This window comes from Lissotriton helveticus, chromosome 1_1, assembly GCF_964261635.1.
Source record: "Lissotriton helveticus chromosome 1_1, aLisHel1.1, whole genome shotgun sequence".
Classification (NCBI taxonomy): domain Eukaryota; kingdom Metazoa; phylum Chordata; class Amphibia; order Caudata; family Salamandridae; genus Lissotriton; species Lissotriton helveticus.
In genome coordinates, this window is record NC_136057.1 from 1,196,182,283 (window position 1) to 1,196,198,217 (window position 15,935).

Sequence of the window (15,935 nt, forward strand, 5' to 3'; positions counted from 1 at the left end):
GCCTCTTAATTAGCTGCCCAGACGTGGGTCCCTTGCTCACTTTGCCACTGGATTCATGCTAGCCTGACTGATGACGGCTGATTGGCCAGAAACTGGTCCCAGGATGCTTGTTTCCGGTCCAGGGAAGACATGGCTTGGCATTTCGGTCTGGACTGTTGCCATGAGGCACAGGGTCAGACTGATTTGCATATGGCCCTGTCTGAAATGGGCTGGCGGAGTGAGCTAAAGAATAATGATGGATTAAACCCAGATAAGTTGACTGGGAGTGAGTGCTTGCAATGTTCAACACTCCATCCATCATCCCTTTTGGTTTTGCTTTGTTCGCCCTAAGTTGGCAGGGTATGCCCGTACTTGGGTCCCTTGCTCACTTTGTCACTGGATTCAAGCTAGCCTGGCTGATGATGGCTTATTAGCCAGAAACCGGTCCCAGGATGCTTGTTTATAGGTCCAGGGAAGACATGGCTTGGCAGTTCGGGCTGGACTGTTCCCATGAGGCACAGGGTCAGACTGATTTGCATATGGCCATGTCTGAACTGGGGTAGCGGCGTGAGCTAAAGAATGATGATGGGTTAAACCAGATCAGTTGACTAGGGGTGAGTGCTTGCAATGTCCATCATCTCCTTTGGCTTTACTTAATAAGCAGTGGCACAGTGCCCAAAGCATCTAAACCAGCAAAAACATATCAAAAACAGCGGAGACAACAGTGAAAAAAATGAAAGGGAGACTTATGCCAATGGTACCAGGTCTAACACGTGTCCCCTCCAGCTGAAATGTGGGGAGAACTACCCAACCTCTTGGGAGTCCTCTTCACTAAGGCGAAAAAATCTGGACTGACCATCAGCATTGGCGTGTTCTGTACCAGAGCGGTTCCACTGCGAAGTCCATCCCCTGTAGGGACATGGACCACGGAAAAACCAAAGGTGGTGATGGACGGAGCGTTGACAATACAAACACTCACCCCCAGTCAACTGATCTGGGTATAATCCATCACCGTTCTTTAGCTCTCTCCGCCACCCCAGTTCAGACATGGCCATATGCCTTGCTCACTTTGCCACTGGATTCAAGCAAGCTGAGCTGAAGACGGCTGAAATGCCAGAAACCGGTCCTCGGTAGCTTGTTTCCGGTCCAGGGAAGGCATGGCTTGGCAGTTCGGGCTGGACTGTTCCCATGAGGCACAGGGTCAGACTGATTTGCATATGGCCATGTCTGAACTGGGGTGGCAGAGTGGGCCAAAGAATGGTGATGGATTAAACCCAGATCAGTTGACTGGGGGGTGAGTGCTTGTATTGTCAACGCTCCGTCCTTCATCTCCTTTGGTTTTTCTTTGTTTGCCATAAGTTGGCAGGGTATGCTCAGACGTGAGTCCCTTGCTCACTTTGTCACTGGATTCAAGCAAGCCGGGCTGAAGACGGCTGAAATGCCAGAAACCGGTCCTCGGTAGCTTGTTACCGGTCCAGAGAAGGCATGGCTTGGCAGTTCGGGCTGGACTGTTCCCATGAGGCACAGGGTCAGACTGATTTGCATATGGCCATGTCTGAACTGGGGTGGCAGAGTGGGCTAAAGAATGGTGATGGATTAAACCCAAATCAGTTGACTGGGGGTGAGTGCTTGTATTGTCAACGCTCCGTCCATCATTTCCTTTGGTTTTTCATTGTGGGACATGGACCACCTCAACAACTTTGGGTTCTCACCCCTCATCTGCATCAGCCATCTGAGAGGGCCTGTGGTCTCTCTGAACCCGGAAGTGAGTCCCAAACAAGTATGGTCTCAACTTCTTCAGTGCCCAGACCACAGAAAATGTCTAATGCTCAATTGCACTCCACCTCTGTTTCAGTGGAAGTAACCTCCTACTGATAAAGGCTACAGACTGGTCTAGGCCCTCCTCATTTATCTGAGAAAGAACAGCCCCCACACCATGCTCTGAAGCGTCTGTTTGAACAATGAATTCCTTTGAGAAGTTGGGCGCCTAAAGCACGGGTGCTGTGCACATGGCAGTCTTCAGAGCGTCTATAACTTTCTGACAGGTGTCAGTCAGGTCACTTTCTTGGCTGCTTACTGTAATTCAGCTCAGTCAAGGGTGCAACAATATTGCCATACCCTAAAAAGGCTCTCACCTGTGTCTGGGTTTTAGGGGGGTTCCCATGCCAGGATGGTATCCATCTTGGGTTGTATTAGCACCACCTGGCAGCTTACTACCTGGTGCCCCAAGTATACCACAGAACCCTGCCCGATCTGGCACTTACTCGCCTTGATTGTGAGGCCTGCTCTGCGCAGCACCATCAACACTTCCCAGAGTTGGCACAAATGTTTTTTCCCAACTGGAGCTGAACATTGCAATGTCATCCAGGTAGGCGTCTCTGAAATCTTCCAGTCCAACCAACACCTGGTTGACCATTCTCTGAAAGGTGGCAGGGGCTTTCTTCATCCCAAAGGGCATAACTCGGAACTGGTAGTGCCCATCAGGTGTGGAGAATGCTGACCTTTCTTTGGCACCATCATTCAAGGTGATCTGCCAGTACCCAGACGTCAAATCAAACGTGCTGAGGTACCGTGCAGCCCCTGACCGATCAATGAGCTCATTAGCTCTGGGGATGGGGTGCGCTTCAGTCTTGGTGACTGAATTGAGTCAGCGATAGTCCACACAGAATCGGAGTTTGGGTGTGGCGACAGGCGCAGCAGCCTTTAAGACCAAGACCACTGGACTGGCCCAAGGGCTGTTAGAGGACCCAATCAGCCCTAAGGCAAACATCTTTGAGACATCCTATTTGATGTAAGCTGTGACCCTGTCAGTCACTATGTAAGCCTTGTGCTGAACAGGAGGAATGTCTCCAGTGTCTACATCATGGATGCACCACTCATTGACACTAGGAACCAGGGAGAACAAATCAGAGAATTGTCCTAACAGTTAGTGACAATCATTCTGTTGCTCAGGGGTCAGGGTGGAAGAGAGGTTTACACCATCCCCTGACCCATCTTGCTCTGTTGCAGACAGGAGGTCATCTTGCTCTGTTGCAGACAGGAGGTCAGGAAGGAGCTCAGTCTCCTCCTACATTCCAGCATCTGTCACTCGGAGCATGCCCACTTCGGACCTTTCTAAGTGGGGCTTCAGGCGGTTGTCATGTAGGACCCGCAAAGGGTTCCTGGTAGATCGCAAGTCCAACAAGTAGGTGACATCACTTTTGCGCTCCACCACCTCAAATGGTCCGGTCCTCTTATCCTGGAGCACACATGGCTCCCGTGGGGCCATGACCCAAACTTTCTGACCAGGTTGATGCTCCATCAGAGTGGCATTCTGATCGTACTACTGCTTCATCTCTTCCTGGCTGGCTTCCAGATTCGCCTGAGCGAGTTGCCTGAAATGCCAGGTTTGGTTTATGAAGGCCAGCATGTAGCTATATACATCCTGGTGAGGTTTCCTGGGAGTTTTCACCCAGCCTTCCTTAACCAGACTCAGAGGTCCTCTTACCGGGTGTCCATTCAGCAGTTAAAAGGGACAGAACCCTTAGTACTTATGTGGCACCTCACGTTAAGCAAAGAGAAGGCATGGCAAAAAGACGTCCCACTTACACCTCATAGGTTCCTCAAGACCGAGGATCATGCCTTTGAGGGTCTGGTTGAATCCCTCAACCAGCCCATTACTTTAGGGATGGTAAGGAGTGGTGAACTTATACATTACTCCACACTCCTACCACAAGGAATTCATATACTTAGAAATTAAGTTTGTACCACGGTCTTACACCTCCTCTCTGGGGAACCTCACATGGGAGAAAATCCCCAACAGTGCACGTCCCACCGCGGTTGCCATCACTGTCCTGACAGGGATGGCTTCTGAGTACCAGGTAGCTTGGTCCACCAAGACCAGGATAAACCTGTTGCTCATGGCTGTCTTGGGGTCCAGAGGCCCCACAATGTCAATGCCCACCCTTTAAAAGGGGGTGCTGGACACAGGGAAGGGCTGGAGATGAGCCTTGTGCTTCCTCCCTCTCTTCCCACTTGCCTGGCAAGTTTGACAAGTCCTACAATGAGTATCTGAATTCTTGCGCATCTAAGGCCAATACAAGTTGGTGACAAGCCTTTTAAAGGTCTTGTCCTGCCCCACATGTCCAGCTAAAAGGTCAACATAAGCCAAACCCAGTAGGAAGGCTCCGAAGTGCTGGGGTACCACCAGCACATGGGCTGACCCAGGCTCAGCAGCCTTAGGCTCACTATACAGGAGGTCATTTTCCCAGTAGATCCAAAGTAATCCAGACTGATCACCTGCTGGCTGGTTTGTGGCCTGTTGCTGCAAACCCACAAAAGAAGGGCACTTCTTCTCATCTGCACAACATTTCTTCCTGGAGGGTCCTCCTTCTTGCTGCAAATGGTTCAGTTCAGGCAGGTCCCCCAGTTCAGCAACTTGCTCCCCTGTAGGTTCCAGGGCATCCCCCTTAAGGTCTGCCTCCTCCTGGGCCGTGGGAATAATGGGGGCTTGTTTCCCACGCCCCCTACCTCTTCTCTTCAAGGCAGGTACATGAGCCATACTTTCAGGCTCCTCTTGAACACCCTTAATGGCTGCCATAGACCAAGTGGTCACACACGCCCACTCGAGCAGACCCAACATCTCTAAATGAGACTTTCTCTCCACCTTAGGCCAAGGAGAGCTCTCGAAATCATTGCCTAACAGACAATCTACAGGCATGGCTGGCCTCACAGCTAATTGGCGAGTACTTGAGACCCCCCACTCAGAGGGAACCTGGGCCACCTCACAGTGGCTTTCTGAGTTGTCTGCGGCAACTACAGGGAAGAATGCATGGGGAATCACCTGCTCCTGAAACACCAGCCGACAACTGACAGCTGTCACACTGACCCCGGTGTCTCACAGAGGCACCACCCTATGGCCATTGACGGTCACCCACTGCCTGTATTTTTTAGTGTTATCAGGCAGCTGGGTCCTGTGGGCCACCTCCCAATCTCCTAAACAGACATGGGACATTTCTGCAGGACCCCACCTACCTTGGGCACCCATCTCCTCCCCTCTCAGGGCTACACTTGCCATCTGACGGGGTGGTGCATGGGGTGGTGAATTGCAGTCCTTCTGGGGACACTGGGGAACATACCAATGGTGTTCCACTTGCTTACACTGAAAGCATGTAGGTGGCCCCCTGTGAACATGTTTACCTGTTGTAGGCTCTGACTTTTTCTCTGGGGAAGTCTGGGAACTCCTACCTTGGTTCACTTGGGAATTACTTTGGGGCCCTTTCTGGAACTCCCTCTCTTTACCCTCCCTCCACTCTTTTGCTGGGGATCCTGCCCACCCTTGACAGCATCTCCCACATGACCCATGGCGACCCGGGTACTCACCCAGCGGTACGCCTCCTCGGCAAGCCTCCTAAGGTTAGTTAGCTTGCTATCAACCAGGTGCTGGCGTAGCTCTGGAAAACAATTACCAGATTAGTGCTCCCATGCAAACATATCATAGAGCACCTCAAAAGTACTCACTTTGCTTCCCTTCACCCAACCATCCATAGCTCTGCAAAAGAAAGACACACATTCTACCCAGGTGGTTGCCTCTAGCTTTTTATAATTCCTAAACCTCTGTCTACAGAGTTCTGAGGTCAAACCATAACTGGTCATCAGGGATTTCTTCATGTGCGCATAAAGCATCCTACTCTCACTGAGCAGGTCTAACAGTGTATCCTTCTCATCACTAACAAAGTGGCCCCACAACCCAGCTCCCCAATCCTTCTCAGGGACCCGGTGGGCCAACGTTGCCATTTCATAGGTTGCAAACCAGTGCCCAATATCCTCATGCTTATGGAAATCTTAGATGACATTCTTGGGGAAATATACCCTGCCTTCTGCAGTCACAGATGGTGCGCTGCCACCAGAGGGACTCATTTCTAAATTCTTAGCCTTAAGCTCCAATTCCCTCAAAAATCTCTCATGCTAATTTCTCCTTTTCCCTTTCAAAAAGCTAATCTGTTAATCTCAAGCTCCAGCTTCTTACTTTCTAGATCCTTTTGACCCTCCAACTTGAGCTTGGCCATCTCCATTTTATGCAATCTATTTCTCTCCCTGTCCTCCAGCTCTCCTGGGGACAGGCCCTTGGAAGAAACACTGCTGCCTAAGGGGGAAGACACCCTCTCCCTGGCTGAACCCAATGTCCCATCTAGCTGCCTTTTGCATTCTCAGCCTCCTCAGCAGGCACTTCCACATCCTCTGGGGCATCTCTTGCTTCCACCCAGGCCCTCAGCGCCTTTTGGAACTCATCCTTCTTGGTGAGGCCTGGAGTAGCAAGTAGCAACTTAAAATTTTCTACAGAAGGCTTTCAGCTGTTTCACATTGTAGGCCTCCAATCTTTCTTCCTCAAAATCTAGTTCCATGGATGCGGTGGATGATGTTTTACTCATGGTAATAAGAACTGGCAGTGTTCAGCAAAAATAACAGTTCCAAGGGAAAAGAAATTCTACCCAAAAATGTAAGTGGTTGCGTTTGGTCTGCACTCACTAGTAGTGTACACCAATCACTGTATATGAGTCGCAAATGTAAGTCCAAATCCTCACCGCTGACCACCAATGTTAGAACTCGGGATCTCTAGTTGGCAATGGTTTGTACCTTTGTCGAAATAGGGACCCTTGCTTCTAGCCAGGGTAAGGGCCTACACTCCTAAAATAATCCCTGCTCAACCCTGTGGTAGCTTGGCTCGAGCAGGAAGGCTTATCTCAGAGCCAGTGTGTAAAGCATTTTTGAAAACATACAGTAATACAGTGAAATCACTACAGATGGACACAACACTGGTTTTATAAAAATAAGTATTCTTTATATAGACTTAACACAATTCCCAAACGACAAAAATCCACAATACAGTATTAAGAAAATGACTTTAAGATGGTAGAAATAACTCAGTTCACTTTAGATGGTAAATGCAACACGCTTCTCACAAAGTATGTTTGGATGCGTCTCGCAAGATAAACAGAAAGTTCGCAGGGAGAACGATGTATCGGTTCCTTCCTTCGGGGGTGGTGATGGTTCTGTTCCTCAGTGCTTGCTCAAAGTAGGTATTCCGTCTGTTCCTAACTGGAGAGGAGGTGATGCGATGATTTCGTGCTATGTACCGGTTGCGATGCGACAAGATGGTGCCTTGATGCGATGCGACGTTCAGGTGCGATGCGAGAAGATGGCGCCCTTGAAGCGATGCGACAACATGAAGACGAAGCGTGCACGCTAGACTGCCGTGCAGCGACTCTGTAACTTTGGAGCTACAACAGGCCCTGCGACCCGCTTCTCCGGTGATGGGACGGCAACCCTTGCGGTAGTGACATGCTTCTCTGGTGATGCGACGACAAACAGCTGCGACGGAGACACGCTTCTCTGGTGATGCGACGGCGACCCTCGCGGTGGTGACACGCTTCTCCGATGATGCGTCGGCAACAGCTGCAGATGCGACAAGCTTCTTCTCATTGAGTCGCGCTTCCAGCTCCCAACAACACGCAGGCTTCTGCAGACAGAATTTCCAGCAGGGAAATTCAGGGGGAGCTGGTGGTGAAGTCTTGTATGTCTCAGACTTCAGCCAGAGGCAAGCACAGTTCAAGCCCTTGGAGATTCTTCTTCAAGATGATGAAAGTTGCAAATAAAAGCCTTTCTCCATTCCTTGGCAATAAAGAAACCACTGCAGGCTAACCCCAGAAAGTAACACACTGGCACTGGGGAAGTCAAAAACTCCTGCTGATTCTCTGGTTCTTCTCCTTGGCAAAAGGTCTGTCTTGATGTCTAGAAGTGATCTACGATCTTGGGGTCTGAGCCCCAATATTTATACTAGTAAATCCTTTGTCCTCTGAAGGCAGAAGGTGCCTTTACCTAGCCAGAACCAGTTCTGCGCAGCTTCCTGGCAGGAGGTGGAGACAGCATTGTTCAAAGCAGACCTGGCCCAGGTAGCTGAAAGTAAATCTCCTCCCCTTACTCTCTATTCTATGAGTGCTCAGGGGAGTGATAGGAAATCTCCCCCCTACTCCCTGTGTAGCCAAGGTCCTGACTCATCAGACTGCTGGAGCCCAAGCCCTCCTGTCACTCACAAACCAGACACGCAATACACAACCTAGCAGAGGCAGGCTGGATGGTTAGGTCAGAAAATACCTACTTTCTAAAAGTGGTATTTTCAAACACAGAATGTTAAAACCAACTTCACTAATCATTCTGAGTTCAGGCATACTACATTTGTTTTTCTACCATGTTCCTTGGGTCATAAGATGTTATAATCAAACTGCCCATTCTGGCCTATGGGGACAGGTAGCCTTGCAATAGTGAAAAACGAAATTGGCTGTGATTCACTATCAGGACATGCCACACACACCAGGGCATGTCCTACCTTTCACATACGATGCACCCTTCCCCAGGAGCTACCTTAGGGGTGACGACTAATATGTAGAAAAGGGAAGGGTTAGGGACTGGTAAGTTGGTGCACTTACCAAGTCGACATGGCAGTACTTGACTGTACACAGGCTCTGCAATGGCATGTCTGAGACACACTTTATAAGCTGCTTCTGTGGGTGGCACAATCAGTGCTGCAAGCCCACTAGCAGCATTTGATCTACAGGCCGTGGGCACATATGGTGCACTGTACTAGGATCTGACAAGTAAATCGAATAAGCCAATTATGGAGTCACTAATCCATTACAGTAATTTAACATAGGGAGCACTTGCGCTGTGGCACTGAATAGCAGTGGAACAGTGCCCAAAGCATCTAAACCAGCAATAACATATCAAAAACAGAGGAGACGACAGCAAGAAAAATGGAAGGGAGACTCACGCCATTGGTACCAGGTCTAACACTATTGAAAAGCAAGCCTGCTTAAGATGCAACTTAATGTCTGCAGCCAAAAATGAATTCATGAGGGTTCCACCTCTTGTATATTCCCTTATTGAAAATTGAGGAAGTTTGAAAGAGATTATTAGCAAAGGACATGATCTGTCATCTGTACCTTGAGTCTTTAATGATGGTAGAGCATAACTTATGTCTGTGCCCCCCTCTTTGGTGCACCTTCACAAAAACAATCTCTGGGGAATAATTGTGGAAAATAGTTGGAGAACATTTAACATATAGACTTATAGGTGGGTAACAGTGATTTAAGTAGCTGTTTTTTTTAGTTCTGAGTGATAACATACAGACAACTAAAGTGAAGCTCGAGGTAAAAACACATCAGCGTAATTCCGTCAGACCGAAACGTCAACGCACTGACACCATTTTGCTTATAATTGTATGCTGATTAGACAGAATGTAAAATCAGATTAAATGTTCTGTTTGATTCCTTAAATATGGTGCTTTGTTTTCCATATGCACTCAAAGCAAAAGGTGTTTGTATGCTACTGGTGAATGAACAGATAATTCCAGTAGTATGTCCGTTGCCAGATTGTGATTCGTACTGAAAAGTCTTTTGAATAAAATAACCCTTTATACAATTGAGTGTTTATGAAGGAATTCCCTGTATTAATCAATTGATGATCACTGCTGTGACAATATTACAAATAACAAATGATGTTAAATGATTCCCCTAAGGACACTGATACAGGTTATCACTTTAGCATTAATTTATTGGGCACCTCACCCAGTGGTGTTGGGAGGCAATACAGAATATGAAGATCTGTTTCCTAATGGATTATCATTATGTGTTTTTACAGAATTGATATCACCTGATGAAGGGCGATGGCCCAAAATGCTTTGGGATGGGACACTGCAATTGGACCACTCTGGGCGAATAATATATCATTTTGTGAAAATTATGATTTATTGAAATATTTTGTTGTTTCAAAAGGCGGGTGGAAAGTGAACATTGCCTTGATAAAATAAACTCATTGCATTTGAACTTAATATAAGTGTAATCATTTTCAAACAACCCCTGGACGTAGGCGTATTTGCGGTGCTAAAGGGGAACGACCCTAAGAGGGGACGCAGCTATTTTATTTGTTACACACGCTCCATGATCAGAGAGCGAGAACCTTTATAGCATGCTGCAAACTGAGTACTGAGATTAATTTTTGGAATTACAGTGCACGTTCCCTTTAATTTATTTGTGATACTCAACCTGCCCAAGAGGACACACATCACCCACCACCTAAAAGACCTCCACTGGCTCCACGTTCAGGAGAGATGCCATTTCAAGTTCCTGACCTATGCCTACTAAGCCCTCCATAACAAAAAACCAGCCTACATGTACCACGGCCTGGTTTCCACAAACCTACCAGAAACCTCTGCTCTGCACACCTCGCCTCGCTCAGACACCACGTATCTGCCACAGCCACTACAGAGGACTTTCCTTCTCCCACTTTGACATCAAAGCCTGGAACACCCTCCACCTCCAAATTGCACCTTCACTGACCCACTTCAGGAAGGGACTGATGACCTGGCTCTTTTACTGATACCTGCAGCACAGTACCTGGATTCCCCTGGGGTGATTAGTCATGCTATACAAATATTACTTGATTGATTGTATGTCCTTGCCTACTTGATTAAGTAAATAGGACTTAGCGACAGAAACCATGGTTGGTTGCATGAGAACACTCAATCACCACCCATGGTACGGCCCTTTGGTGCAAAGTAATGTAAAGCAGAGCTATGTGCTGCTTTAAATGCAATCAACAAGAGAGAAAGGGTCAAAAGGTCACTCTTGTACCCCTTAGCAATAATGTATATCAATCAACAGAAGAGTGACAATGTAAGCTTAGACGGCGACAAAAGTAAAAGAAAATCAAGGAGTAGTTAGTTTCTACCACCAGAGCAAGTACATAAGTAATAGGGAGATAAAGTGAGCATGCTTAGTGAAAGAAAAAGAACCCTCAGGCACCAACGGAAAGTCGGTAGCCAGTTGTCTTCATTGGGTTCTTGTTAGGAAATTAGTATCGAAAGATGTGATAAGCTAAAGTGAATTAAAAGGAGTGTGGTCTACTCCCCAAACCGAAACATTCTTTTAATAAGAGGGTAGCTCTAACTCCATTAAAATCAATGATAGCGGACGTATAAATGGTTGTATTAATTTGAACCATAAAGTCCTATTAATTAGTCAGAAGGAAGGAAAGAAAAAGTAGGTCGACATGTTTCTGCTAGTGAGCCAATAGTCAGCTCAGCATTCGTCAGGACCAAAGAAGTCCTCACTCCGCGGTTGACGCACGCTAAGGCACCAGAACCAAGGGTGTGGGACATAAAACTATACAACCTTATGTGTGATAGTTGCACAGGTGTTGTCTCCTATGGCCTCTCCAGATTTTGGGAGACAGGGAATTCTGTAACATATAAATGAAACCGCAAAAAACAAATGTAAAGAGTCATGCATAATAGTTTGAAATCATTTGAAAACACATTTGCTCACTCCGAAATTTCTCCCACCAATCTATTTCATTTTAAAGACTAGATGACCATTTCGCATAATATAAATGCGAGATACATTTATTTTGTAACTTGTAATACTGCTATGAACCTAGCAGGGTGCTTGGCGTATTAATTAACCAAACTGGTCCATGCCTCAACAAATGCACGTGTTGCTTTTACAAACACGTCATGTGGCAAGTCAGTAGTTAACATTTAAAAAAAGTGCTCGCTAGACAAAAAACGAAATCATAATAAATGTTATAAAATTAAACACCTTCAAAACGGAAGACTCATCAAAATTAATTACGATTAAATAGGACACTCACAGTCAATCGGTAGTGCATGTGCCCCATGGGCTTGTGGCAGGGGGAATCCTTCACGCCCAGTGTATCTGTCAGGGAACGAGTAATGAACATTCAAACAATTGCGAACATTCTAAATTTTGTTAATTTGGCCTGTCATAAATCAAGGCAAAGAAGTGAGCAGCAAAACGCAGAGGAAACCTCTCCTCTTTCAAAACCTCACTTGCTACTGGGCGACTGCCCGCCGTAAAACACCTACAGCGTCCACATCCACAGCCTGCAACAAACACGGAGCCATTCTCAACAAGGGTCTTAAGTGAAAAAAACGCAATCCACGTCATACCTGGTCACGTGACTGCTCCTTGGCTGTTCGTTCTTAAAGTGACAGTGTTGTTTATTTATTCTTTCACTCGGGACCTGTTTCTGTCCCGTTGTATAAATAATAATATCTTTGTATGGTACTAAATCACTCACACAGATAAAACCATAATACAAGCAATATTGGACAGCCACTGTTTTACCAGTAGAATTCATTTTAGAATGGTATAAGGCCGTTTTTGACACAGAAGGTACATTCATACAGCAAATGAAAATCCAGTAACATAGAAAGTAATAAGAATGTTGTGGTCATTATTATATTGTAGCAAACTCGCGTGTCACGTTCAGCATTCTACTGGAAAGATCTTAAAAAGGGGCCAGAAATGGTATAAGGCCGTTTTTGACACAGAAGGTACATTCATACAGCAAATGAGAAACCAGTGACATAGAAAGTAATAGATATGTTGTGGTCATTACTATATTGTATAAGACTGGTGTGTCACGTTCAGCATTCTACTGGAGAGATCTGAAAAGGGGCCAGAAACAGAGTCCTAACAGGACAGGGTACTACATAAAGAGGGGTGAGATATCACCCAGCAGTAATCAGGGGATGTAAAACATAGAGCTAAATAGCAACAAAAGGAAAAAGGGCTAGGAAGAGTTACCTCCGCATCACTGACCCCCAAGGTATGTCATCATTGAGGCCCTGTGTATGCGTGGACAAGCGATAGATCCATCTTTGTTCCTTCTCAAAGATACTCTTCTCATTCATATGTGTCAGTTGCTCTATTATTGTCCATCTGAGGTCATTTGGACAATGGCCACATTCAAGGAAGTGGGTGGTTAATTTTGTGGTACTCCTACCACATCTCACATTGCTACGATGTTCCCCAATGCGTGTTTTTATCTTCCTAGTTGTCATTCCCACATACCTGAGGTCACAGGGACAGGTTATCAAGTAGATGACATTACTTGAGTTACAATTAGTATGTCCCCTAAGGTGCCATACTTTACCCTCCTCCAAATTTAGAGTTTTAGTTGTTGTAGTGAGGTGACACACGCTGCATCCACCACATGGGAAATTACCTGTTACGGGGGGTAGGCCCCATGCATTCAAAACTGTTTGATCATGCAACAAGTGGTCAGTTCTTGGACGTGTATGCACAAGAGAGTCTTGCAGACTTCTCTCTCGTTTATATGAGAACAATGGTTTTTGCCAATTGCGTCCATTACTTGTAAGGATGCGCCAGTGTTTGTCTATGCAGCGGCTCACAGCGTTCCATATATTGCTGTAGGTCGTGACGCAGGTAAGTGGAACATCAGCAACATTCTCCTTGGTATGGTCTTCCAGCAGAGCCTCTCTGTTATTATTTCTCGCTCTCTTGTGACTTTTGTGCAATATTCTTTTCGGATAGCCCCTGGTTAGTAACTTTTTCGTCAGATCTTCAGCTTGATTATTAAAGTCACTAAGGTTGCTACAATTTCTACGGATTCGTAGATATTGGCCAAATGGTAAATTTTCCCGTAGCGGGCGCGGGTGGAAGCTAGCAAAGCAGCGCTTTGGTGCCTGAAGGAATTTAGACTGCATCTTAACATAGCGCTTTTATTGACAAGCAGCGCTTTGGTGCCTGAAGTAATTTGTGAAATCTGAATTGCAGTAATTGTTGCAGCGCTCCGCTGCCAACATTGTTTGCCATAGCGCTTTGTGGATAGTTAATCAGTGCGTCCTGTTTACCTTTTGGCTTGCGGCCATTTTGTCGTTGTGTATCCCAGCCCGTCCCCCCACCACGCTCCCGCCTCCCAGCTGACCCCCCCTCCCACTGGATGATAGGAGCTGACCCGACCGCCCCTACGCTGTGACCATCCCTGACTCCGTCGGAGACGGTCGCTCCCCTCCGGCCTTAACATCTGGTATTGTAGCGATCTGCTGAGCGTGCCTTGCATCTATTAGACATAGCGATTGGTATCCAAGCAGCGCTTTTGGTGCCTGCAGTAATTTAGACTGTATTTTAACTTAGCGCTTTTGTTGACAAGCAGCGCTTTGGTGCCTGAAGGAATTTCGACTGCAACTTAACATAGCGCTTTTGTTGACAAGCAGCGCTTTGGTGCCTGAAGGAATTTAGACTGCATCTTAACATATCGCTTTTATTGACAAGCAGCGCTTTGGTGCCTGAAGTAATTTGTGAAATCTGAATTGCAGTAATTGTTACAGCGCTCCGCTGCCAGCATTGTTTGCCATAGTGCTTTGTGGATAGTTAATCAGTGCGTCCTGTTTACCTTTTGGCTCGCGGCCATTTTGTTGTTGTGTATCCCAGCCCGTCCCCCCCACCACGCTCCCGCCTCCCAGCTGACCCCCCCTCGCCCCTCCCTTTCCACCATCCACTTATGTCAGACATTTTTGCGCGCAGCGTTCACGCGCTGCGGTAGCGCCCCATGCGCGCCGAAGGTGCGCCAAAGGTAAGCCCGTCTACGCCCGTCCGAGCCTGGACCGCGCCCAGCGCCAGACCCCCTGGCCCTCGCTACACCCAACCCACTAGAGTCACATATGATGCCACAACTCTCCTCGCCCTTAACCCCGGACGCACACCACAATGCTGCGAGGCCACCCCAGGACATACCCACGGCCCCTTCGCCTGCCTCTCCTGCAAGTTCAACTGCTTCAGGACCCTCACCAAACCAACTTCCTCCACACACAGCTCCGACTCTAACCACCTGAAGTGCTTCCTGCTGAACACCCGCTCGGTACACAGACACGCAACCGAACTCTGGGACCTACTCGACACTGCGTCACCAGACATCGCCTTCCTTACAGAAACATGGATGAACACATCATCAGCACCCGACATCGCCATAGCCATACCGAACGCTTACAAGATTATCCGAAAAGACCGTACTAATCAAACAGGAGGAGGCATCGCCATCATCCATAGGAACACCATCAAAATAACGACAAGCTCCGACGATAATCTTGCAACCGCCGAACATCTCCACTTCCAGATCCACCACGACCCTAGGACCACTCTTAGAGGTACCCTCATCTACAGGCCTCCAGGAACCCGCACTCAATTCAGCGATGACATCACTGACTTCGTCAGCCCACATGCCCTCGCCACCGAGAACTACATTCTCTTAGGAGACCTCAACTACCACCTTGAAATCAAGCACGACAGCAACACCTCCACCCTTCTGGACAACCTGGCCAATATCGGACTCAAACAACTTGTGGACACCCCCACCCATTTAGCCGGACACACGCTTGACCCCATCTTCACCTCCAGCAAGCACATTTCCTTCGATCGCACCACAGCTCTCCATTGGACGGACCACAGTTGTGTTCACTTCAGCTACAAAACCTCCCTGACCCACAACCACCCACAACGTATTCCTCGGAGAAACTGGAACAAAATCACCTCCGACCAACTCCTCACATCACTCAACCAAAACCCTCCTACCCCCTCATTGGACCCAAATGAAGCGGCCACCAATCTCAAGCAATGGATCACCCACAGTGCTGACGAATTAGCACCCCTGAAAAAGCACCAGACCAAATCAGCCAGCAAAAAGGCTCCCTGGTTCAATGATGACCTTAAAAAATCCAAGAAGCTATGCCGCACCCTGGAGAAAACATGGAGAAAAAACCCAACCACCGACAACATGGCCACCCTCGAGGCAGCCACCCGCAAACACCACCAACTGATTCGATTCACCAGGAAATCAGCATTCAAGGATCGTCTAGACAACACCCACAACAGCAAGGAACTTTTCAACATCGTCAAGGAATTCACCAACCCCACCGCCGCATCTAACGACATCACTCCCTCCCAAGAACTCTGCGATGCATTATCCTCCTTCTTCTACAACAAAATTGCAGACATTCACAACAGCTTCAAGAACACTCCCAACGATCAACCCTCCCCACCCCCCCCCAGATCCCACACCGCCAACTAACAACCTCAGCGCCTGGAACCCAATCACTA

At 47.5% G+C, this 15,935-nt stretch overlaps 1 protein-coding gene across 1 annotated transcript in view; it reads right to left on the reverse strand.

Annotated features, from left to right (window-relative positions):
* The window catches only part of LOC144772462 (uncharacterized), a 347,480-nt gene extending 335,555 nt beyond the window's left edge, over window positions 1-11,925 (reverse strand). The window contains exon 1 of the mRNA XM_078656806.1: window positions 11,665-11,925. Within this exon, the coding sequence (XP_078512932.1) occupies window positions 11,665-11,754 (90 nt within the window). The 5' untranslated portion in view covers window positions 11,755-11,925. The remainder of the gene's footprint in view (window positions 1-11,664) is intronic.
* Between the last annotated feature and the right edge of the window lie 4,010 nt (window positions 11,926-15,935).